Source organism: Neofelis nebulosa, chromosome 18 (genome assembly GCF_028018385.1).
Source record: "Neofelis nebulosa isolate mNeoNeb1 chromosome 18, mNeoNeb1.pri, whole genome shotgun sequence".
NCBI lineage: Eukaryota > Metazoa > Chordata > Mammalia > Carnivora > Felidae > Neofelis > Neofelis nebulosa.
Window position 1 is genome coordinate 9,149,706 of NC_080799.1, and position 24,750 is coordinate 9,174,455.

The 24,750-nt window shown below is 47.6% G+C and overlaps 1 protein-coding gene across 1 annotated transcript in view; it reads left to right on the top strand.

The window, feature by feature from the left end:
* YWHAG (tyrosine 3-monooxygenase/tryptophan 5-monooxygenase activation protein gamma) overlaps window positions 1-15,044 on the top strand; it is a 28,946-nt gene extending 13,902 nt beyond the window's left edge. Inside the window, exon 2 of the mRNA XM_058711916.1 lies at window positions 11,556-15,044. Coding sequence (XP_058567899.1) covers window positions 11,556-12,212 — 657 coding nt within the window. The 3' untranslated portion in view covers window positions 12,213-15,044. The remainder of the gene's footprint in view (window positions 1-11,555) is intronic.
* The last annotated feature ends 9,706 nt before the right edge of the window (window positions 15,045-24,750 follow it).

A 24,750-nucleotide genomic window follows, 5' to 3' on the forward strand; every position in this document is an offset into this window, starting at 1 on the left:
TCAAGAAGCATATGTAGTATTTGAATTAGGACCTGATGGATATATAATTTTTCTTTATGGGTTCTGGAAGTGTGTTTAGGTGGTTGGAAAAGCATGAGAGCACAGAAGTGTGTGGTATGACGAAGAATGTGAATATCATGACCCGAGTGTCGGTAACTTGGTGCAGGGTTTTTCTACATCGATATTTGGACCGTATTATTCTTCGCTCCTGTAGGATGGCTGTCCTGAATATTGTGTGGCAATAGCATCTCTGGCCTTTGCCCGATAGGTAATATCTCAGTAGAGTGGTTTTCAAGAAACTGCTGTGCTGTACCATAGTTTATACAACACTTTCATACATGCCAGTTTGTTTTCATTTTCAGCTGGGGGAGTTCCCCCTTTCCCACCAAAACACAGATCTGTCGTAAAAGCAGCAGTTATAAATATTAGCTCATTTGTTTGCTGAAGCTTGCAGTCTTGTATTCTAAGTAGCAGGCTGAAGGGCAGTGACCAGGGAGCCTCTTTGGGGGAAGAGAGTCGGGATGGGCAGGGGAATTGTATCCAGATCATAGAAAATAGTAAGCAGGCGAGATCCAGAGATAGGAGGGCTCTCTTCACCTGTATGAGGAATTGATTCTGGCCCCAAAAGATAAAATTCTTAAGGCTAGCCCGTGGCAGTTGTAGGGAGATGAACTAGGTTTTAACATGAAGTGAATCTCTAAAGGTGGGTTTAGGCTGAGTTCTCCCAGAAAGCATGCAGGTAGAGGGTAGAAGACATTCACTCGGTCTGTAAGAGGGAAGGGAGCTCTGGTTTGCTATTCGTGTGGATTGTCTGTATTTCGGGAAGTTAAGTAATCTTAGTGTGTTTCTCTCCTTGGCATTTCCCTCGCCTAATGGCGGGATTGGATGCTTATTATCATAATGGAAAAATAACCTGTGGTAGGGAATGTAAATTTCTTAGCCCTTTTCAGGTTTATGTAAGTATGCGTCAGCAATAAACATAACACAGTACTCTTGTTCTCATTTTGAGGAGAATTAAAAACACAAGGTTTGTGCTCTGTTATAGTTACTTTTCTTTGCATAAGCCCATGTATTATGAAGCACGAAGTATCTGGAATTCTGAACTCCTCAAACATGTGAGTTAATGTTTAATTGCTGGTATGTGTGAAAGTGCTGTGTAGACTATGATACAGTGCAGCGGTTTTATTTTTATAGCTTTATTGAGGTAAAATCCACCTACCAGTCACCCATTGAAAATGTACAATTCAGTGATTTTTTTTTTTTTTTTTAATGTTTAATTTTGAGAGAGAGAGAGAGAGCAAGAGCACGAGCAGGGGAGAGCAGAGAGAGAGGAGACACAGAATCCGAAGCAGGCTCCAGGCTCCGAGCTGTCAGCACAGAGCCCAACGTGGGGCTCAAACTCAGGAACCACGAGATCATGACCTGAGCCGAAGGCGGACGCTTAACTGACTGAGCCACCCAGACACCTCTCAGTGGTTTTTAGCATGTTCAGGGTTGTGTAACTGGCACCAGTGTCTGAGTCCTGGAATAAATATTGTCATTCCCCGCAAAGAAACCCTGTACCCATTGGGAGTCACTGCCTACTCCCCTGCCCCCAAAACCCCCGAGCCCTAAGCTACCAGCAGTCTGTGTTTCTAGAGATTCGCCTGTTTGGGACATTGCCTAAAACTGGAAACCTACAGTATGTGGTCTTTTGTGAGGGGCTTCTTTCGTTCGGCATAGCATTTCCAGTGTCCCCCATGTTGTAGCCTGTGTCCCTCCTCTGTTGTTTGGATAATACTGCATTTAATTTTGTCTGCTCACCAGCTGACAATTAGATTGTTTCCACTTTGGGGCTGTTTTGACTAGTGGTGCTGTGAACATTTGTTTACAAGTTTTTGTGTGGACGTTATGTTGTCAGTAATCTCCTCTGTACTTACCAAAGGGTGGAATTGCTGAGTCACGTGGTAACTCCACATTTTGAGGAACGTTGTGCCGCAGTTCTTAACCTGGAGAAACAGAAGTATGGATTCCACACACTACTGAGTCTTCAAGGGTTAGGGCTGCGTAGGGAGATACTTTTAAAAAAGCTTCCCCTTCCTTGGTTAAGAACTAGGCCTATAGTGGAAGGCATATAGGATTTTGAGCCATTAGGTATGGGTTCCATTCTGGGGCTCTGAGCCTTAATGTTCCTAACTTTAAAATGGGAATAACAGTACTAAATCATAAAGCGTTATCTGGAGGACCAAAATAGAAGTTACAATTTGGTAAAGAACCCATTTCTAATATGACGAAAGTTACTTAGAAAGATACGGAATAGATGGATACTTTCTCAACATGGTAGAGAAATCTCTTTTATTTATTTATTTTTTTTTAATTTTTTTTCAACGTTTTTTATTTATTTTTGGGACAGAGAGAGACAGAGCATGAACGGGGGAGGGGCAGAGAGAGAGGGAGACACAGAATCAGAAACAGGCTCCAGGCTCCGAGCCATAAGCCCAGAGCCTGACGCGGGGCCCGAACTCACGGACCGTGAGATCGTGACCTGGCTGAAGTCGGACGCTTAACCGACTGCGCCACCCAGGCACCCCGAGAAATCTCTTTTAAAGCGAAAGTCAGTATTTAAGAATGAAACACTGGAAGTATTCCATTAAATTCACAACCAAACAAAGATGCCCATGATCAGCGATAGTAACATTGCCCTTGTGCATGCAGGAAGATGTGATTACAAGTATAGGAAGTATAACTACGGGAAAGAGAGTGATACTTGGAAACCAGAAGATTATGTAGGGAATAGGGGCACCTGGGTGGTTCAGTCATTTAAGCGTCCGACTTCAGCTCAGGTCATGATCTCATGGTTCGTGAGTTCAAGCCCCGCATCGGGCTCTGTGCTGATAGCTCGGAGCCTGGAGCCTGCTTCGGATTCTGTGTCTGTCTCTCTCTCTCTCTCTCTCAAAAATAAAATAAACATTAAAATATTTTTTTAAAAATTCAGAAAAGTGTTGGATTTAACAAAGATTATGTAGGGAATAAAATGGGAAAATATACGAAATAATAATTGGTTTAATGACAGGGCTGAAATCTATGGTATATATACTATATACTGGTCCTAATCTGTATAAAGATACAGTGGACGATTTTTATACAACTAAAATGAATGGAAAAAAGTTGTTCTTGGTAGGGGTGGGGTAGTGAGCACTAACCAGCAGATATACAATCATTTATATCAATAAACTAGTTTATATAAAATTACTGGCTTCAGCTTTTTTTTTTTTTTTTTAAACTCGTTTTTCAAAATTGGCTTTAAACTTTAATTGTAGATCTGATTAACGGTAAATTGTGGAGCGGGTTTGTTTGGGTATACCGTAATGGGTCAAAATTCAACCTTCTCAATCTTGACTGCCTCCCAGCCACTCTGTTTTCAGACCTTTCTAGAAAGTACACTGAGAATACACAGATACTTTTTTTTAAAAAATTTTTGAGAGAGAAAGGGAGGAAGACACAGAATCTGAAGTGGGCTCCAGGCTCTGAGCTGTTAGTATAGAGCCCGATGTGGGGCACGAACTCCTGAACCGCGAGATCATGACCTAAGCCGAAGTGGGCCGCTTAACCAACCGAGCCACCCAGGCACCCCTACACAAATACTTTTTGATTGGCTGTCTTAATTCCACTGTATGGATGTGTCCTAATCTAATAACTAGTCTCTTACCGAAGACCATTTAGGTGGCTCCAGACTTCAGCTGTTAGCAATAACGCAGTGAATCCCTTTCAAGAAAGGGAATTGCGGGGCGCCTGGGTGGCGCAGTCGGTTAAGCGTCCGACTTCAGCCAGGTCACGATCTCGCGGTCCGTGAGTTCGAGCCCCGCGTCGGGCTCTGGGCTGATGGCTCGGAGCCTGGAGCCTGTTTCTGATTCTGTGTCTCCCTCTCTCTCTGCCCCTGCCCCGTTCATGCTTTGTCTCTCTCTGTCCCAAAAATAAATAAAAAACGTTGAAAAAAAAAAAAAATTTTAAGAAAGGGAATTGCAGAGGGTCGCCTGGCTGGTTCAGTCGGTAGAGCACACAACTCTTGATTTTGGGGTTGTGAGTTCAAGCCCCACGTTGGGCATAGAGCTTACTTTGAAAAGAGGAGTGGGGGCTGCAGAGTCAAAAGTTGTTGAGCAGTTGTAATTTTGATAGTCCTTTCCAGATTGCCCTCCGATAAAGGTCTTGCCAGTTTATAGTTTCCCACTGTAAGCGAGTGCTTTACCCATGCCATCACCTTCATAAGTCGTCTGACTTGAGATATTGCCCGTCTGATCAGAGAAAAAAACGAACATTTGTGATGGATGAGGTTTGGGTGCTCTGCTTGTATTTCCCTTTCTTTCAACTGTCCGTTCCTTTTACTCCTTTTGCTGTTGCTGGTTGGTCTGAAATTCATTTTTAGGTCTGTATTAGAGAAATCAGCCCTTTCTCTGTGGTGTGTCAGCAACGTTTATATCGTCAAAGAACACAGGGCTTGAAGCCACAGGGCCCACGTTTATGTCCCGTCTCTGCTGTGTGTTTGTGGTGTGCTTTGGGGGAAAAATCATTTCATATCTCTGCCTCACACCCGTGAAGTAAATGTGATGTCCGCCTCTGTAGAGTGGTTGTGAAAAAAAACTCAGGACTTGGTGGCTATCAGAAAAGCCCCGGTGCTTGGCCAGCTCTCCTGTCACCTGTGAGACCTTGCAGTTGGCCCTGATGAATATGAAGTTACATGACTGTTGTAGGATGTTCCTCTTCCTGAAATGTTTCCCTTCCGCACAGTGTTTATCCAGGATGGTTGCTGCCGGGTTGTTTTGTTTTTTTTTTTTAAAGCCCAGCTGATGTTATTTTCTAATTAAAATTTCCTCTAAACTGCCCAGGTAGCGTGCTACTCTCAGAAGATCCACCTGTGTGGCTGGTGACCTAAAGTGAATAAGTGTGTGCCCCCTCCAGGATGTCTGTTTTGTCTTCGCAGAGTGGTGGCGTGGGACACGTGCTAGATAGATGCTCAACAAATGTCTGGTGGATTATCTGATGCATGGCTTTTCAGTACATTTTCCTTGTCATCAGACCTTACAGGACACGTTCTATCAAGTTTTCCAGAATGAGTGTACTACAGTTGTGCTCAGGGCTGTTGATTTATTACGGCGAAGCCATACTGAGTGAAATCAAAGAAAAAAGGTGCCTCGGGCAAAGAGTAAACCAGGCCCAAGCGAGAATCCTCTCCCCCAGGGGACTCCTGCTAGGGACTCCTGCGTAGGGTGTGTGTGTGAAATGGTGTCTGCCAAGGAGTTTCATAAGAGATTTAGTGACCACGGGTTTTACTGGGACTATTCACATAGTACTTCCTGCCTAGCACATACCAAAAATGAAGACTCCTAGAAGGAAAACAGGTGTTTACCATGAACCACATTGTTTGCGCAAACAGTTTAGGGACAGGGAGCCATTCTTATCTGGGAATGATGGGAACCCTTCCAAAATTCAAGTTCTCAGATGCCAGCCAGGGGTCAGCTTTGCCAGCAGACCTTTCTAAAGATAGCAGTCTCCAGTTAACTCTTCCGCGCAGACTATAATTCAAGTTTTTCAAGTTTAAAGGCGTTTTACTCAGGCGAGACATAGCTTCAGGTTATTTTGTAAAGTTTTTGTAGTTATTTAGTAGACTGGTCATCTCTAGAATACAGGATTAGTTCTGTATTCAAGCAGAACACTTGAAAGTGTTTCTTTCCAATGGTTTATTCTTCTGTCTGTACAACATATAGATACTGTGTCCGTTACATGGACGCTGATGCCCATCCTGCACGTTGTCACCTTGTTTTTTCTGTTTTTGGCATAGCATGTTCCTATACAGCAGTCACTGTGTTTATCTTTTTCATTTCTTCTTGGCCCTTCTGGGTGGTTAGTACTCCACACCTGAGGGCCCTAAAAAATGGAAGACGGGGCCAAATCTTATACCTAGTGTCTGCTAGCCCTCTTTTTTCTTTCTACTTTTCTTTAATAGACTTTTTCTTTTTTTTTTTTTTTTTTAAGAGCAGTTTCCGGTTCACAGCGAAATTGAGCGGAAAGCACAGAGTTCCCATGTGCCCCCTACCTGCCCTGCCACCGCCTGCCTGCACAGTGTCCTGTGCTGTCAGTGTCTTTTGACTGGTCTGTTAGAGTCAGTGGGCCTAGACCTACCGTCCATGGTTTGTTTACATTAGGGTTTATTCTCGGTGATGCATGTTCTATGGATTTTGACGAGTGTGTAGTGACATGTACTCGCCATTAGGGTATCCTACAGAGTAGTTTCATGCCCTAAACATCCTTTTTTCCACCTGTTCATCCCTTCTGTCTTATTTTTTGGGAATGTGAACTCAGTTCTTTCTGGAGATTTTCAGCTTTCTTAAATCAAGATGTCTTGTGGTCACCACCATAACTGTTGTTTTGTAACTTCTTCGTAAGCTTCTGCAAGATAGGAATAGATATTATTTATTTATATATTTTTTTAATGTTTATTTGTCCATTTTTTGAGAGCACAAGCAGGGGAGAGGCAGAGAGAGAGGGAGACAGACACAGAATCCAAAGCAGGCTCCAGGCTCTGAGGTATCAGCACAGAGCCTGATCTAGGGCTTGAACCCACAAACCATGAGATCATGACCTGAGTGGAAGCCAGACACTCAACCAACTGAGCCACCCAGGTGCCCCAATAGAAATAGATTTTAAATAAAGTCTGATTCAAGTTTTTTCTTATTTAAGAAGATTAAACATTTGAAGTTGTGTTCATTACAGTTTAAGGTCCTTGATAGAGAAGTTGAGGAAATTGTAAATGACTCAGTGCTCTGAATCTTGGGGTCAGAAAGTCCTCTAAATAGCTTTCCAAGAATCTTGAGGGTTGCTGATCTTTGGTTGAAAAGTCTCTGCATCAACTCTTAGGGGAGAACAGTTGACACTAATTAATATCTGATTCCTTAGCAGCTGGGATTTGGGGAGTTCTAGTTCTTAACCTGAGAATACCAGATTTTCTGGGTCTTTTTACTCCTCTGTTTATCTTGAACTCACCGAAAGAAATTTGAACTTGGACTAGTATCCTAGGAGTTGAAAAGACAAAGTTTCATTTTGTTTTTAAGCGGAACATGTGACACGCCAGAGAATACAGACTTTCTACATTTTCCAGCAGCCGTGACAGTATATTTTGGGGACCATATTTAAATGTGTTGCATTCGTAGAAACAATTCAGTGACTGTTTTTGAAAAATAAGTCTCTCCCTTCCCAGATGATACATCTCTCTCATCTTCCCACATCGAACACTCTCCTTCTATCTTGGTTAAACCTTTTTTTGGACACTATGAGAATAATTTTTTTTCTCCTCTTTTCAAAAGTTCTCTTGACTCTTAAAACTAGCCTGTTTGGGATCTCTTGTTTGAACGTAAAAATCACAGGTTAATTGTCACACAAGTCATTTTGATCTTAAGGAGTTTTTGAAGTGCTTGTTTAAAGCTCCTAGAGGAACCTCATCTTTCCTTTGAGCGGACTTTTTAAGAGTTCAAGGTTTTTCCCTCTAACTTAGTTCTTCAGTGGCAGAGAACATCTGGGTATGTTCCAAATGTGGTCAAGTTACTATATCTAAAGGCGATACTGCCGTTTCATAATCTCCGTGTGCCCGTCTGGGGCAACTGTGCCGTCTTGACATAAGCACATTGCTGCCCGTGGGCTCTGCAGCCCTACTGCATTTGCAGCAGGAGACCTGACAGTATAGGGTACTGGTGAGGTCATTTGAGCTTTAAATAGTTGCCGGCTCTGGAAATAAGGACAGCATGATTTAGGGGAAAGGCCAGAACTCGATCTCAATGGCCTTAGGCACTCTGGCTTCTTTTTGCATCGGAGACAGTTATCAGGTTGCACTAGAGGCGAGTGTCCAGTGAATATAGGCTGGAGTCCTATGGTTTGCGTGCCTGAGGCTTACAGAGGCCTCTGCCTGTTTGAAAGCCAGTCTGGGGAGGTTTTTGTTTTTGTTTTTTTTTCAGGCTATATGATGTTAAAGTTTCTGGAAAGGAAGTGATGTAAGGTAGCTAAAGAAATTTCAGCTTTGAACAGAGAACAGGATGAAATGGAGAAGCGATACTTGATAGAGGGATGTAAGCTAGCGGATTGTTATGTAAGAAATTTAGAGGCTTCTTATGCTGAGAATTAAAATGGAAAACTATTCAAGGCATTCTCAAAAGTAATTGCTCACCTCTTTGTCACTTTATTGAGTCAAGAGCACTTTACCGTTCATCTGATAGGCTTTTTTAATTTTGAAAAAAATTAAAAAAAATTTTTAATGTTTTATTTATTTTGAGAGAGAGGTGGGGGTAGAGTGAATCCCAAGCAGTCTCCATGCTGCCAGCACAGAGCCTGATGCAGGGCTCGAGGCAGTGACCCGTGAGAGCATGACCTGAGTGGAAACCAAGTCAGACACTCAACTGACCGAGCCACCCAGTCTCCCCTCATCTGATACACTCTTAATAGTAATTTTATGAAAGAGGCAGAATTCTCATTTTAACGGATAAGAAAATGAGATGCCCAGGAGGATGAAATGCTTGCACCCAAGGTCACTTAGTAAAATGGTGGGCCTGGGAAAACCCCGATCTTCTGGGTTATCTGAATATGCCTCAAATCATCAGGAGTGACAGTGTGGTCTATGGGCTGAGAATAGTGTCTCCAGAGCCTAGAACATATAAAGAATTGGACGTGAGACGATACAAGCCGCCTTATTCTGGAGAAGTGGAGTTTCCACAGGGCCACGGGGGTCAGAGGTCATGGAACAGAAAGCACCTGTGTCCTGATTTCCTTCTGCACAAAAACCCTGTCTCCTCACTCTGTGTCTCATGTAGGCCATGTCTGGGGAAGGTCCTGTTCTCCAGCATTATAATGGGGAACCAGTAATGCATAGCAAAAGGGTAACATAAGAAAAGCGGCTGATGAGTTTAAGAAATACTTGCAGATAGGTCATTTGCCGGATATTGTGGGAATTAGCGAGCAAAGCGTGATTAATTCTTTCAAAGAATGAATTGCTTGCCGTAAATTAATATGCATGATTTGGTTTGTGTTCTGATTTAATTATCTCCTCAGAGATACTGTTTAATTTATACAACCAGTTGCACTAAGCATAACCCTTTCCACCTCCCCAGTTGATAAAAGTGCCATACAGACCGAATGTGAATGATTCACACGTACGAAAAAGTCTCTTGGTATCCCAACTCCTCAAAATAGTTTTGGTATATCATTTTGGATTATGTCCTCCCCCCACTCTTCACATCTATAAGTAATATAACACTATGTAGAGTGGCCAGCTTTGTTGTTTTTTTTTTTTTAATTTTTTTTTTTAGTGTTTATTTATTTTTGAGACGGAGAGAGACAGAGCATGAACGGGGCAGGGTCAGAGAGAGGGAGACACAGAATCTGAAACAGGCTCCAGGCTCTGAGCCGTCAGCACAGAGCCCGACGCGGGGCTCGAACTCACGGACCGGACCGCGAGATCATGACCTGAGCCGAAGTCGGACGCTTAACTGACTGAGCCACCCAGGCGCCCCTAGAGTGGCCAATTTTTTTTTTTTAATTTTTTAACATTTATTTATTTTTGAGACAGAGAGAGAGCATGAACAGGGGAGGGGCAGAGAGAGAGGGAGACACAGAATCGGAAACAGGCTCCAGGCTCTGAGCCGTCAGCACAGAGCCCGACGCGGAGCTCGAACTCACGGACCGTGAGATCATGACCTGAGCCGAAGTTGGACGCCCAACCAACCAAGCCACCCAGGCGCCCCGAGTGGCCAGTTTTAACTGGGGTTGGAGGGAGAGATGGGGAAGGTTTCAGAGAGGATACGAATAGAGGATATTAACTTTTTTTAATGTTTATTTCTGAGAAAGAGAGCTCAAGCCGGGGAGGGGCAGAGAGAGAGGGAGACACAGAATCCGAAGCAGGCTCCAGGTTCCAAGCTGTCTGCACAGAGCCCAATGTGGGACTCAGACTCACAAGCTGTGAGATTGTGACCCGAGCCGAAGTCGGATGCTTAACCAACTGAGCCACCCAGGCGCCCCTTAACTTGGATTCTTGACACTTGTATGGTATTTCAGGGAGGGAAGAACAAAGGGCAGAAGTGCGAAGTTTTTGTTTTGTTTAGTTGCAATTAAGGTGTCGTGACTGGAGCCACAGGTAGGAGAGGACAGGACAAGGGAGGTGTCTGGTCCTCTGTAAGACTTTATGAAAGAGCGAATGAATCGTGGTTCCTGATGTTGTGGCTTAGCCATTGACTTAGTATGACTACCAGTGTAGATAGGATAGCCAGACAAATAAAAAATGTGCCTTTGGATAGGAATAAAAAGCCCTATCCTTGTAAAATTTTCTATTTCACATGTTGTCAGACAGCGGTGTCTGGCTCTGATATGACAGACATCAGGTAATATAAATTAAGTCAGTGCAGTGTTACTGACTTTTTTATTCTAAGCAGTTGTGTGGTAGTCCTAAAAATACAGATCATTGGTGGGACATTGCTTTAACTTCCTCAGGGTGATTAATCTTTGGGGTGATGAAGATTGAAACTTGTCGAAATGCCCACATGGAAAGAAGCATTAATTCCTATTGGCCACCTCAGCTTAGAAATACCTTGCTCATCTCTCCATTCTTTTGTGTTGCTCGTAGCATTAGGCCGAACACAGCAACAGGTCCGTGTTCTCCCAGTTGCTGACGTATCTCCGTGGCCAGACTCAGTCCCATGCCCCCGGTGGTTTTGATTTCCCTTCTGAGATTTGTAATTCATACGGTCTTAACACAAGAGCAGAAAAGCCTTCTCATTTCTCAAATGTCAACTTGAAGTTGACTCACAATATTCTCCCTGAAGAGGGACGGAACTGAGTAGACAGGACGAGGTTAGAAGGAAAGGGTCAGTCTGATTTCCTAAAAAACTGTTGAGGTAGGTTGGCCACCTGTGCTTAACGACCCCCGGGATTTGGTAGGTAGGTATGTAATGTTACAGGAGAGATCTGTTGACCTTTTGCAACGTAGATCAAATTTTGGTTTGTCCTCTAGGAGCTCGACTTTGATCGTTCTTCGGAACAGCTATGTGCTAAGCATGTGTCCTTTCCCGGGGAGGAAGCAGGGGTTCAGGCACCACTGATGAGCAGCAGTGTTTTCCTTCTTTGTTGTTCGTTTCGCCTCCATCCCCTTCCGTACACCCACACGGCCTCAGTTCTCGGCTGTTAATCACTTTTTTTTTTTTTTAATTTTTTTTTTTTCAACGTTTTTTATTTATTTTTGGGACCGAGAGAGACAGAGCATGAACGGGGGAGGGGCAGAGAGAGAGGGAGACACAGAATCGGAAACAGGCTCCAGGCTCCGAGCCATCGGCCCAGAGCCTGACGCGGGGCTCGAACTCACGGACCGCGAGATCGTGACCTGGCTGAAGTCGGACGCTTAACCGACTGCGCCACCCAGGCGCCCCACGGCTGTTAATCACTTTAATCAGCCAACGAGTCTGTTTGTGTTTTAGTGGCACAGAGATAGGATTAATCCACTGCCATCATCTGGACCATAACGACTCCTCGTTCTCTCCTCCTAATAGGTGACAGAGCTGAACGAGCCACTGTCCAACGAAGAAAGAAACCTCCTGTCCGTGGCCTACAAGAACGTAGTCGGGGCCCGCCGCTCTTCCTGGAGGGTCATTAGTAGCATCGAGCAGAAGACCTCTGCAGATGGCAATGAGAAGAAGATAGAGATGGTCCGTGCTTACCGCGAAAAGATAGAGAAGGAGTTGGAAGCGGTGTGTCAGGATGTGCTGAGCCTGCTGGATAACTACCTGATCAAGAATTGCAGTGAGACCCAGTACGAGAGCAAAGTGTTCTACCTGAAGATGAAAGGGGACTATTACCGCTACCTGGCTGAAGTGGCCACTGGAGAGAAGAGGGCGACTGTCGTGGAGTCCTCTGAGAAGGCCTACAGCGAGGCCCACGAGATCAGCAAGGAGCACATGCAGCCTACTCACCCCATCCGATTAGGCCTGGCTCTTAACTACTCCGTTTTCTACTACGAGATCCAGAATGCGCCGGAGCAGGCGTGCCACTTGGCCAAGACCGCTTTCGACGACGCCATCGCCGAGCTCGACACTCTGAACGAGGACTCCTACAAGGACTCCACTCTCATCATGCAGCTGCTCCGCGACAACCTAACGCTCTGGACGAGCGACCAGCAAGACGACGACGGCGGAGAAGGCAACAACTAAGGCCCCCAGGTGGACTGGCAGCGCACGCTGATGCTCCTACCGCAGTCTTTATTTTTTTCCCATGAGTGGGGGGTCGGGTGGGGGAGGGGAAGGGAGGGACGACCTTCCCAGGGAGAAGCCCACGACCTGTCCTGTCTTTGATCGCCTCTTTGACGTTTTTGCCAAAACACCACTAGTGGAAAGTCAGGTTAGCTGTGCTGGTATTGGAATAGCAGCCTCACACTGGCATACGGACTGTTCTGTAGATGAATGCAGGTGGAGCTGTCTGTCTTGAGTCTAACTTATTGCCAGAGTAGGGTTTGGAGTCCAAAAGAAAACTGAAAAATGGAATGGCCCTCATTCAGGAAGTTCTGTGGTTCCAGTAAGGATTTGTATGTACATACGCTCTTAATCTTAAGTTCTGGGTACTTCCTAGCTCATCTGTTTTTAGCCGTGCATTTTTGTTCTGTTCTGTTGTGTTTTTTTTTTTTCAGGGTGCACTCGACCAGCCAGGGAATAGTTTAAATCCCAAACTGACAGACTTGGGACAGAAGGTATATTTATCCTTGTGGTTTTAGGCCTTGCCAGTTTTCTGAAGTCTCCGATTAGTTGACAGTATTAACACTAAATTGCAGTTTACAGTATTTCTACATGACAGCCATATGTAACATCAAGCCATCGAGTGTGCATTTTTCTTTGCTGGTTCTTTTGGCTTTCCGTCCTTAGTCAGCCTTTACCCGGGTTGGTGTTGCTGTTCCCTGTCTCCTAGGCCAAAAAGGCTTGCCTGAGGAGAATCCGAGCTACTTTAGGTTTTGGTTAATAGGTGCTTGGCAGGTGGCTGTGGGATTTTTGTCTTTCTTTCCTCTTAACTTCAATCCGCCACAAAAATGGATAACTCGCTTTAATAGAAACGTTACACACCACAAAAATAGAGAAAATTCAGGTCTGTATGTCATTTATTGTGTTGATATTTTCAGAGAACTCCTGATTTTTAAGCTGCCACAGCTCCTTCCTCAGGGATCATGCTGCCATTTCACTCTTCACTTGAGTGCTCCCCACTGTACCTTCTGCTGGCGGCGCCCAGGGGGTGGAGACGCTGTGGGGCTGCAAAGGCTGGGCCGTCCTCCTGAGAAAGTCTGCGGTGCAGTGTGTGAAAATTCAGGTGCTAGAAGCTTACTGGTAGAAAAATCCAGAAGGAAGAGCTCTTCTAGTCATACACATTGTGTCCAATGGCGGGAGCCTCCGTAAGCATGTCAGTCTTTTCCTCCCCGAAAACACTCCTTCCCCGAGTAATTGTTGTAGGAAGATGAACTAAAATCATCCTCGGATAATAAATAACTCCTACTTGACCAAAACTTTTTCTATATATCTATATTTTTTTCTTTTTAACGAAAGCATCGAAGCTGGAGAGTCCTTTTCTCTCGCGCGTGGTCGACGCATGATTTGGAATTGAAGGGAAACGACCTTGCTGTTTTCCACAAATTTGTTCTCAGTTAGCCTTCGGTCCTTCATTTCTCATTTTGGAAAAAATCTTTCTGAAAACGCGAACCGTTGAGTATGTGTTCAGTCTTTTTTAGAAGATCAGTAACCGTGTGAACTCCCGAGACAGGTAATGACGCCAGACTTGTTTTGTCTGTTTCTTTGTTTTATTTAGTCAAGGAGAGGTATGAGTAATAATTGAGGAAACACTGACCGTTGCTTTTGCTGTTACCAAAATTGAACTTACGGTTAGGAAATGGATACGTGTGACAGGATCCAGGTGACCGTGAAGACCAGAAGTACGACGAATTGATGCTCTGTGGCATCGCACAGTTTATACAGCGTGACTTTCCTTAGAAGGTTCCCTCCATACGCTAGAGCAGAAGTCCCAATTAACTGAACCCTAGCAGTAAACTCCTAGAAGAGAGCTGTACAGCTTTTGTGCCATCACTGGGGCCTAAAGTCAATGCCATGGATGGGAAAAGATTGGGGGTGGGGGGAGGGGGTAGGTGGGGCTTTTCCTTAACTTATCTTCATGTCCAGTGAGCAGTGTTGTGTCCTTTCTTGTAGCATTTGGAAATGATTTACTGGAATTACAAAACCTATTTTTTCTTTCAAATTTCAGCTTTGGCTCTGGCTGCTTTTTAGAATAATGCAAGATAAAATTATACCCGAGGGCTAAAAATGAAGAGGGGATGGGAGACTTGATATTTAAGCAGCTTGAATGGTTTCTTTTCTTTTCTTTATTTTTAAAGAAATGCACTTGCCTCTGATACTGTCTCTCCAGTGAAATGATTACTCCTCCATTACTCTATTGATACAATATTGTGCATGCTAGTGTTGTATTTCTATACAGTAGCTTGAAATTTATTAACTTATACTGTAGGTGTTATGTATTCCTATGACAAAAAAAAAATTAAGTCTTCAAATTTTTTAAAGTTTTTTTAATTTAATTTTTCCTTTTGGGGGTACAGTTTGCTCTACCAAATAGTGATCGTAACAAATTGATCTGTTTTGGATGTTGCTATAGTGACATGCAGTTATATATTTTGTTTTTAAGGGGGGGGGGAGCAAAAGAAACACCAGTGTTAGCTTAATCTTAATGTCTGGTGTTTGTCATGGTGAAATTATAACTATTACAGTGTAGGAGAACAATGAAGATGTTCTCTGAATGAGCCTCTGTGCTTTTTTGTCATGTTATGCAGTGAACTATTTTTAAGGTCTAATCAGTGATTATTTTTCCAACTCCGTGTTTCTCTAAGGAATTCTTTCACACACGGACCATTCTTAGCAGTTTTCCTCAGTGATGGAATATCATGAATGTGAGTCATTATGTAGCTGTCGTACATTGAGCAAATAAACTTACAGATCTGATGTCAGTGCCACTTAGTTTTATTTAATGAGTGTAATTTGCCTTTGAAGGTTTGCTTGGACGCGGGGGGGGGGGGGGGTGTCTGTCCCCCTGTCCGCTCAAAGAATGAAGTTGGACTGGGGGCAAGGGACAAGACTGTATCGGAAAGCGCCACTAGCTAGGAGTCAGACCGGGTTTGCTGACCTTGAAAAACCATAGCACCTTTGGAGCCTCCGTTGTTTCTCTTACAAGAACGAGCACGTTCAAGTAGATCTCTAAAGGTCCTTCTGGGGGTATCATTTGGGAGAAGCACAGACCTGAGTTTGAATCTGGCTCCCTTCTGGGCCTCGGGCAAATTACAGAACTTCTGAGCTTTGGGGGGGGGGGGGGGGGTGTGGGTGTGAATGAAAACTGGGTCACGTGCCTGGTTTGGTAACTCCATTAGTTTCCCAGTATTGTTGGAGATCTCATGAAGTCTTAGATGAGATGGTTCTTTGGACTTAAAGGTGTTGGTAAGTAAAACCGTCTTGTGGTTTTAGCCCCTCTGAGGTGGCCAGCAGCCTTAGTTGGTGTGGGCTGAGCTCTCAGTAGCCCACTGTTGGCTGATGGCAGCTGTCAGAGTGTGGCCACCATGAGAATTGCATCCCTGGGTGTGTGGGGTGTGTCCTGCCTTGATCACTGTGGGGAGGGATATTTGTCTGTAGGAAGGAAGAATGCCAGGACAAAGGCTTTCCTCGTCAGGTTGGGTTTGCTCCAGGAAAGAGGTGGAGGGTTGTGGGGTTTTTGTTGTTGTTGTTTTAACTTTTTGAGTAATCAGAATTCACATTTTAGGAATAACAATTTGTGTGACCGAGTTTTTGCCACGTGCTGGATGAATTCACCCATGTTGGCTCGTTTGTCACTCAGAACCACCCTGAGAGTGCCCCCGCAGGCATAGCTGTGGAAATAGAAGTGGCTGCCGTGCCCAAGTTCCCAAGATGTCACAGCCCCAGTCCTGGGCCCTCCTGAACTTGGCCTACAAACACCAGGCTGCTTTTGCTCAGCCAGGAAGACCAAGAAACTGAGCGTCAGCCAGCATCAGCACATGGTGATTGAGCTCTTTCAGTGCAGGAGATATTGAGGGTATAGACCATCAGACGACATTTTGCCAATAGGACAGTAGAGATTCGGGCATCATCAGAGCAGTCAGACTGGGCTAAGTATAACAGGCTCACCAAGGCTCATCAGAAAGAAGGGTTAGCTCCTGGAAGGTGCTGCCATTATACTCCTATTTCTTCTGTGTAACTTCCCATTATGAGTGCCTGGAATTTGCTCAGAGTACTTGGACGGACACTTAAATTTCTCTTGAGCTAAGACGCTGTCTGTTGCTGCATTTCTATCCAGTTTCGAAGAATATCAAAAACCAGATATTAAAAATAACTCATTTGTTTAATAAAAACCCATGACATGTTAAGTAATAACTTCAAGAACAATAATTGTGTGCCCCCCCCCCCAAAAAAAAGAGCATTGTTTTTACAGTTTTCCTGATCTCTTAGTAGAGGTCAGCTGGACTCTCTATACCTGCTCCTGCACTCGATCTGTTGTGATGTTTTTTTGAGCTGAAGTATTTGGAAAGGGAAAAAAAAAGTAGTTGGAAGTGGATGGCCTTAAAGAGGTCAGGAACTGAAGGATGCCCCATGTGAGGCACCAGTGATCGAAGTCCTCTTCCTCAGTGCACTCCAGAGTGTTAAAAACAACATCGTGTGAAGCAATTAAATAATGGTGATGGGTAGGGGTAGGAGAGCAGTTAGGAAGAGTGGATCCACTCTACTTGGGGCGTCCCCGTAAAGCAGAATTCTCCATTCCAAGGCTGGGGCGGAAGGGCTGTCAAACGAGATTTAGTGGCAGGGCACTTGAATGTAGCAAGCGAGTTGCTGTTCGGTGCCAGTGCAGTTTTCCCGCACTCTATTTATGTGTAATTACCACACGCGTTGGCCTCTGCGCTGGTCAGCTGAGACTGCGTGTTGACTAACGCTGGCTGATCGGAGTGGCTGAGAGTGGCGGCCCCCTCCTGGGTGTACAGTTCTCCAAGCGTGGAAAAACAGCCTGCCGAAAACTAGCCGGGTAACACTTGTCTAATTCTCAGAGTTGACAGTAAGCGGTAACCCAGCCTAATCAGAACGTTACAGTGTGGTATACCAGTGCTCGTTAGTCTGCTGGTTTGAATTTTACAGTTCTGGTATGGATTGGGATAAATGGTCGAATGGGAACGGCCACAAACCCTGCCTCTAATGAACCAGACACCTGTGGTCAGTGAGAGGGAGGGTGGGGGCAAGAGTGGCTGGGTCAAGGTGACAAGAGCCTTCAGTACCAGGTTAAGTTTGTTGGTATCTTGTGTTTGTACTTCATCCACACCTGGCAAGACAAACGGGCCAGGATTTCCCATTTTAAGTAGTACTCTGAGGTGGCATTCAATTATCCACCTGCAGGAGAGGAAAGTCAGGAATTTGGGGAGCATTAGCTGGTTTGGGGGGTTTTATATCAGTAGGTAGTGCAGGCACATGAAAGTACACCAGGGTCTGGGGCGCCTGGGTGGCGCAGTCGGTTAAGCGTCTGACTTCAGCCAGGTCACGATCTCGCAGTCCGTGAGTTCGAGCCCTGCGTCAGGCTCTGGGCCGATGGCTCGGAGCCTGGAGCCTGTTTCCGATTCTGTGTCTCCCTCTCTCTCTGCCCCTCCCCCGTTCATGCTCTGTCTCTCTCTGTCCCAAAAATAAATAAAAAACATTGAAAAAAAAAATTAAAAAAAAAAAAAAAAGAAAGTACACCAGGGTGTAGTCTAAAACAGGCTTTTGTATTGTCTTTGAGCTAAGACTGGTTTTCCATTTTAAAAGGGTTGTAAAAAAAGTGCAAAGGGACAGTATATTGCCCACGAAACTTAAAATGTTTACCATCTGGCTAGCAGTTGGGTGACCCCTGGTTCATCAATAACTCACTCTCCCACACCCTTTTCCCAGCCATCCGTTTCCTCCTCTTAGAGGTAAACCACTGTTCTCTATTCTTACCTGGCTCAGTTTGAGACAGTCGAGTTGACTCTGGCTTTGAGATGGAAGGATTTCTGCTTCCGAGCAGTGACTATTGGTCCAAAGAAGGTTTTGCCTTGTGATTTTAAATACGGTTAATTGAAATCTGGTGATCTCAGTGAGTACTTCTTACTTGGATACTTTAACCGTGTATAGGGGCACCTGAGTGGCTCAGTCGGTTAAGCATCCAACTCTTGATTTCGGCTGGGTCCTGATCGCAGGGTTTGTGAGTTTGAGCCCGTCAGGCTCCGCGCTAATAGCGTGGGGCCTGCCTGGGATTCTCTCCCTCTCTGCCCCTCCTCTGATCATGCCCTCTCATTCTCTCCCAAAATAAGTAAGCTTTGGGGGGGGGGGGGAGGGGAATTACTCTAAAGATATAACTCCATTTAAATGGAGGTGGTGTTGGGTGGGGCACTGAACCTCCAGCATTTTGAGAAATTTCAGACAAAAAAGCTGAAAAGAATGGTATAACCAAATACCCACTGTATCTTGTGGAACTTTGAGAGTAATGACATTTACTCCCCATATTCATATTTCTCTCAAATATCAGGACATGCTCTCACATGGCTACCCCATTGTCATCACACCTAAGGAAATCAATAATTGCTAATGTCACCCCATATTCAGGTTTCCTTAAGTTATCCCCACAATGCCTTCCCCACCACCAGCTCGGATCTAATTAATTCATTAACTGGATTTCATTATTAGGTTTCTTTAGCCTCTATTCCTTCCACCTCTTTTCTTTTAGGATAATGACTTTTTCAAGAAACCAGGCATCTTCATGAGATGGGTCTTTTTTAGAGATTTCATTTAAGTAATCTCTACACCCATTGTGGGATTTCAGCTTACCACTCCCATCAAGAGCTCTGCTGATGGAGCCAGTCAGGTGCCCCTCAAGAGATGGTCTTATGGAATGTCCCACATTGCAGGTTTGTCCAGTTTCCTCCTGTGTCCTTTAACTTGTTCCCAGCCCTGTGTGGGCACTTGCACAAGGGTTTTGCTTTGCCCCTCCGTCCAGTCTTCAATGGTTTACGTGAAATTAAATGGGAGCCTCATAGTGCTCTACTGAGAATCAGGTGATCTTAAGCAGTAGCCAGCACCAGGGCCTGAGAGGGAGTGCCTGCTGCCCAAGGGAACCTGAGTCTTCTAGGCTAGGATGTTTTGCCTCCTTTCAGCCCTCTCTTGCCTCCCCCAGATGGAGAAAGTCTTATGTAGGCACCCGGTCTCACTTTGACTTTGCAAGCCAGCACACATGCACCCCACAGGGTGTGAGTCCTGGCGGTCTGCAGTTCTCCCCCTATGCCTGGGGAAGGTGGCAACACAGTGTTGCCCACCATGTTCCCAGGAGTTCTCAGGAACAGGCAGGCATGTCTGAGAGGCTGTCTTCATACTGAATGTACATCAGAAGAATAAATCTAGACTCGTTTTAAACCAACCTTGGTATAAACTGGTTCTTCCTACAATGATGGACAAGTTCCCCTACTTACTGACTCTTAGGGACCAGGAAGAGACCTCAAACCCTTCCTTCTACCTCTTAGGCACTAAGCCCATACAGATTTTAGGGATGGGGTTTTGATAGCTGGTGGGTTCCTTAAAGCCTAGTGGGATTCTGGGTTCCATAAGGTTATCAAAGCATATTGCCTTCCAAAAGTCCTTGCCTCCCCAAATATGGAAGTATAAGGTCATCATGGTTTACAGGGTTTTTGCCTTCTCCATTTGCAAGCTGCTTAGTCTTAAAAACAGTCTAATTTTTAGGCTTTGCGCCCAGTGTGGGACTTGAACTCAGAATCCTGAGGTCAAGACCTGTGCTGAGATCAAGAGTTGGACGCTTAAACGGACTGAACCACCCAGGTGCCCCTGAAAACATTTCTTTTGGGGAATGTTGTGGTCCCTCAGTGATGAGTTCCAAGATGCAGGGCATTGGATTGTAGGCAGACTGAGAGTGAAACATATTCTCTTGCCCTAAATTTGAAGATCGCATTGAAAATAGAGACGAGAGGGGCGCCTGGGTGGCGCAGTCGGTTAGGCGTCCGACTTCAGCCAGGTCACGATCTCGCGGTCCGTGAGTTCGAGCCCCGCGTCAGGCTCTGGGCTGATGGCTCGGAGCCTGGAGCCTGTTTCTGATTCTGTGTCTCCCTCTCTCTCTGCCCCTCCCCCGTTCATGCTCTGTCTCTCTCTGTCCCAAAAGTGAATTAAAAACGTTGAAAAAAAAAAAATTAAAAAAAAAAAAAAAGAAAATAGAGACGAGAGATGTAGGAAATAATGGCTGGGTAGCCGGGTATAAAGGACGAGCAGCTTTTATGGCTGACTCATTTGGGGGGAGTCCCTTCCCATGCAGTCTCCGTAAATTCTGTCCAGATCCCCAACATCCAACCATCTACTACATCCCACTGCTGGGCAAAAGCAAAAGGAGCAATAATAATTGCTCCCCGAAGTATTCTTTAGCCTGGTGGGGACAGGGCCAAAATAAGCCTGCATAGCAGAAGTAAAAAAAAAAAACAAAAAACCTTGGCCCATCCCTCACGGCTTCCCCCCAGAATTGACCAGCGACGAGTGGTCAGGCCGCTCTTGCACCATTACTTTGGGGTGCTGAATGGTTTGCTGTGCCCGGGGCGCGCGCGGCAGCGGGTTGGGGGGTGGGGGAGGGTTCGGCATCTACCTGGGCCCGGCCCCGCCTAAGCGCTGTCCCCAACTGGGCCCCGCCCGGCTCTGCAGCAGGTCCGCGTCTACGGAGCCCCACCCTCCCCGGGATTCCGCCAGGATCCCCCCGGGTTCTGCTTCTTGCAAGCCTCTGCGACACCGAGGCTGGACCCAGACCTCAGGGCCGCCTCGGCGCCAACCCACGTAGAAGCTCCATCCTCCGGCTTCTCGGGTCGCCTCCCATCCCAGACACCCGGGCCCGCCAGGCCTCAGTTCTGCGCGGGCACACGGGCGAGGCCGCGTGAGTAAGCCGCACAGCCCCGCGCGCCCCCCGCAGGTGCTCGCCCCCACCACGGTCCCGCCGCGGGACTAAGAACGAGCCCGCGCGCGCTGTCAAGAACTGGGGTGGGGAGGGGGAGGGCGTCTGACCAGCAGGAATCGCGAAGGTTCCAGGACCGGCCAGATACCCGGATGTGAGCTGGGCGGGACACGGCCCGCCTTCCAATCTCCGGCAGTGGCGAAAGCCAATCACGGGCCGGTCTGTCCCGCTCCTCCAATGGTCGGCCTGTTGCTAGCCCCGCTCCCCGATCTGCCCCCCGCAGCTGCCCAGGTCCGATTCGCTCCCGACCCGGCGCCCCTCCCACTCGGTCCTCCCTCTTCCGCCCTCCCCCAGCCCGCCTCCACTCTCCTCGTGCGCGGTCGTCACACAGAGAGCAGCCGGGTCTGGGCTGTGCGGGCCGTTCTGAGGCCGTGTAGGCGATTGGTCACGTCTCCGGGCCCTGTCCATTGCCGCGGTCGGTGGAGGGAGGGCGTTGGAGGGGACAGGCCCTCAGGCGTCAGCTTTCCCCCTGACCCCGTGCCTGCCCCTCAGTTTGTGAACGGCCGGCACGACCGCAGATGCCCTGTGCGGGTTTGCGGTGCTGTCTTCCTCCGCAGCCGTCATCCGGCGCCGGCCCCAGCGGGCCACGTTTCCCGCAGATTGCAGAGGAGGAAGCTGGGCTCGAGACAGCCGGCTCGATCCGCACAGCTGAAGAGAGGGCTCAGGGCTGATGGCGACTTGGGTCTGGCACATGCTGACCCCGTGGCCCCCGTTACCTGGCGTCCGGATGCAACGAAGCCCCCCCCGCCCCCCCCCCCCCCCCCCCCCCCGCCTGTCTTTGGCGTTCAAGGCTTCTCCAGCCTCACCTGCCGCCCGCCTCACGTCACAGCCTCGTCCTCCTTCGGCCAGTGCTTGTTCCACCCCTGAAAAAGCCCTTTCTTTCCCAACGCCTTTAAAGAGAGACTCCCAACTTGGAACTGCGTGGTGGCCGCCCAGGGCCAGCCCCAGAATCGGATGTTGGAAAGGTTCAGGAGGCACGCACCCCAATCTCCGCCCCAAACATCTCTCCAAGCAAAGAGCTTATTCAGCCTGAGGGCCTGGGAGGGGAGACGGCTGGGTCAGCTTCAGCGTGGCTGGCTACGGTTCTCGAAGGTGAAATTTCTGTCGCCCAGCCATGTCTGTCGTGTTCCAAACGGAAGGGCTGTGTCAGTGGCAGAAAGCTTAGGAGGCCGGGCTTTGAATGCCCACCCTACCCCGTCCTATTTGTGTGGTGTAATCTCTCAAGTCCCTTAGCCTTTCAGGCCAACAGTTTCCCGATCTGTAAAATGGGACTAATACAGTCCACCTCATAAAAATACCTAGTGTGGCTGGGTGTCCAAGACTTGTATTTGTCCATGTAGTCGGCTTCACTCTGCAGAGGAAGAAACCAAGACTTTGTAACTTGCCTGAGTTCCCACAGTTAGTACGTGGGCCCAATGAGGGGTTGACCCAGGCAGTTTTGACACAAGAGGCAGAAGTCGTAACCACAATCCTCTGCTGCCTCTCAGTGGCATGGGGTTGCTCCGAGGGTTTCCTAAGCTAAGCAGTGATTGACAGCTAGCAGGTGCCCAGTGCTTGCCAATTGTGATAAGAGAAATGGTGGCGAGTATCTATGCAGCAGGGCAGAGAAGGGGTCTCCAGGCCTTGGCTGCCAGACCCTGCAAAGGCAGAGAAAGGGGTGGCTGGGGGTGAGCTGGGTCCTCTAGACCGGAGCTTCTAGGAGGCTTGAGGGCTCTCAGAGACTGAGGCCCAGAGCAGAGAACAGGGCCAAAGGTACGGAAGGCACGGAGCTGAAGGTGCCAGTCCCCTGCCCCATTTCTGCTCTGGGCCTGGCAGGACCTAGAACGAGGGCAGAGACTCCTGAGGGTTCTGGGGTAGGCAGTGTTGGCTCTCTGGGAGAGCACCAGGGGGCAGTCCTTGACTGTCCTCTTTGGGCCTGGAAGAGGGGAGGGTGAGGACGCCCAGCCCCAGAAGGTCCGGCAGGGGGCAGTCAGAGCCTGCCTTGCTTGGCACTTGGCTCCGTCCCCCCTCCCAGGTGGGGCCTAGGCTGGGCTTCCTTTCTGGAATTGGCCAGTACCACCAGCCCAAGGCCCCAGCTGGCAGGGCCTGCAGCATGCTTGGTGGGGATTGGTTTCTCCTCCTCTACAACCTCTCTTCTACCCGGGAGGCTCCAGGACCCCTGCTGAAAGATTGGCCTGTGGGGCCACTCCTAGGGCTCAAGGCTTCCAGGCTCTTCCAGGCCTAGAGAAGGGGGTTTTCAGCAGGCCCACTGAGGGGATTGTAAAAAAGATAGCTTACCCACCGGGCTCAGAGAGAGTTGGGGGTGGAGTTCAGATGGGGAGGGGCTCAGAATGGAAGGGGGCATGATGAAGTGAGAAAGCACAGCGATGGAGGGTGGGGGTTCAGTGAAAATGTAAGAACTCTGAGAAAGGGGAGGAGGTTTGGAGAAGGGATTTGGGGGTGGGGAGGGATGCAGTGAGGGGTGGGTCTGAGTAAGGGGGGGTGCAGTGAGAGAGACAGGGAAGGCCAGCAGGGCAGCAGAAGGTCCGAAGGGTCTGGGAGAGGGTGGGAGAATTCAGAGAGAGAGGGGGCTTAGGGGAGAGGGCTCACTGACCTCTCTGGTCATTCATTCACCTAAGTAAGTCCTCAATGTCCCTGTCTCATTGCCAGCCTGAATGAACACTCAGACTCAGCCATCCTGGAGGGACTTTCAGAAAACCTTTCAAATTATCTTGTGGAGGGGAAGGATGTGAGAAGGGAAGGGTTAGCCGGACCTGCCCTGGAGTCAGGGCCAAGACTGAAGGAAGGCCTTCCTTCCCCATGCCAGGCCTTGTTGGTCCTGCAGAGAGCTGTCCTTATATCCTTGGGTGCCCCTGGGACTTTGGCCTTCCTACCATTGTTAGGAGACCCTGGGCAGCTGCCAGTCTTCACGATTCTCCCTTGATGCCCATTCTGCATAGGGCTGACAACACTGACAACCCAAGGCAAGAGGGGCCTCAGAGGTCACCCAGACTCTCAAAATGGAAACTGAGCCCAGAGCAGGGTGGGCCCCAGACCATATCTCCAACAGGGATGGAGCTGGCCTCAGCCCAGTGCTTTTTCCTGAACACAACTGCTTATGCCACCTCAATCCATTTTGTTTTTAAGTTTTATTTATTTAATCTCTACACCCAACTCGGGGCTCAAACTCACGGCCCCGAGATCAAGAGTCGCATGTTCCCTGGACTGAGCCAGCCAGGCGCCCCTCAATCCATTCTTTAATCCAAGCCTTCCTAGTAAGTTCTGCCCTGTTTGGCCTAGGGCAAGGGGCGGGGGTAGACTTTCTTCCCCTGAGGCAGCCCCCTGGACCACTGGTGCCACATCTTGATCCAATTACTGCCACCATAGTCCGGACAGGGTGGTTATATCAGGCTGGTAGGTGTACAAGGCTGGAAGGAAGGGTGGCAGGGGCCATTATGCTACAGAGACTCCTCCCAGGGCTGGTGGGTTTCCCCAGGGTCCCCAGACGTGACCTTTTCTCTCTGGGTGTTGGGAGCCCTGGCTGGGCACTTGACTTTCCTTTGCCCGCAGTCTGCCCCTCGGAAGAGAAGGAGGTGACTGGCTGGCCAGGGCTCTTCTGCCCTCCATGCTCCTACATGAAACCATCCAGCGGTTCTGTTACTGATCTGAAGC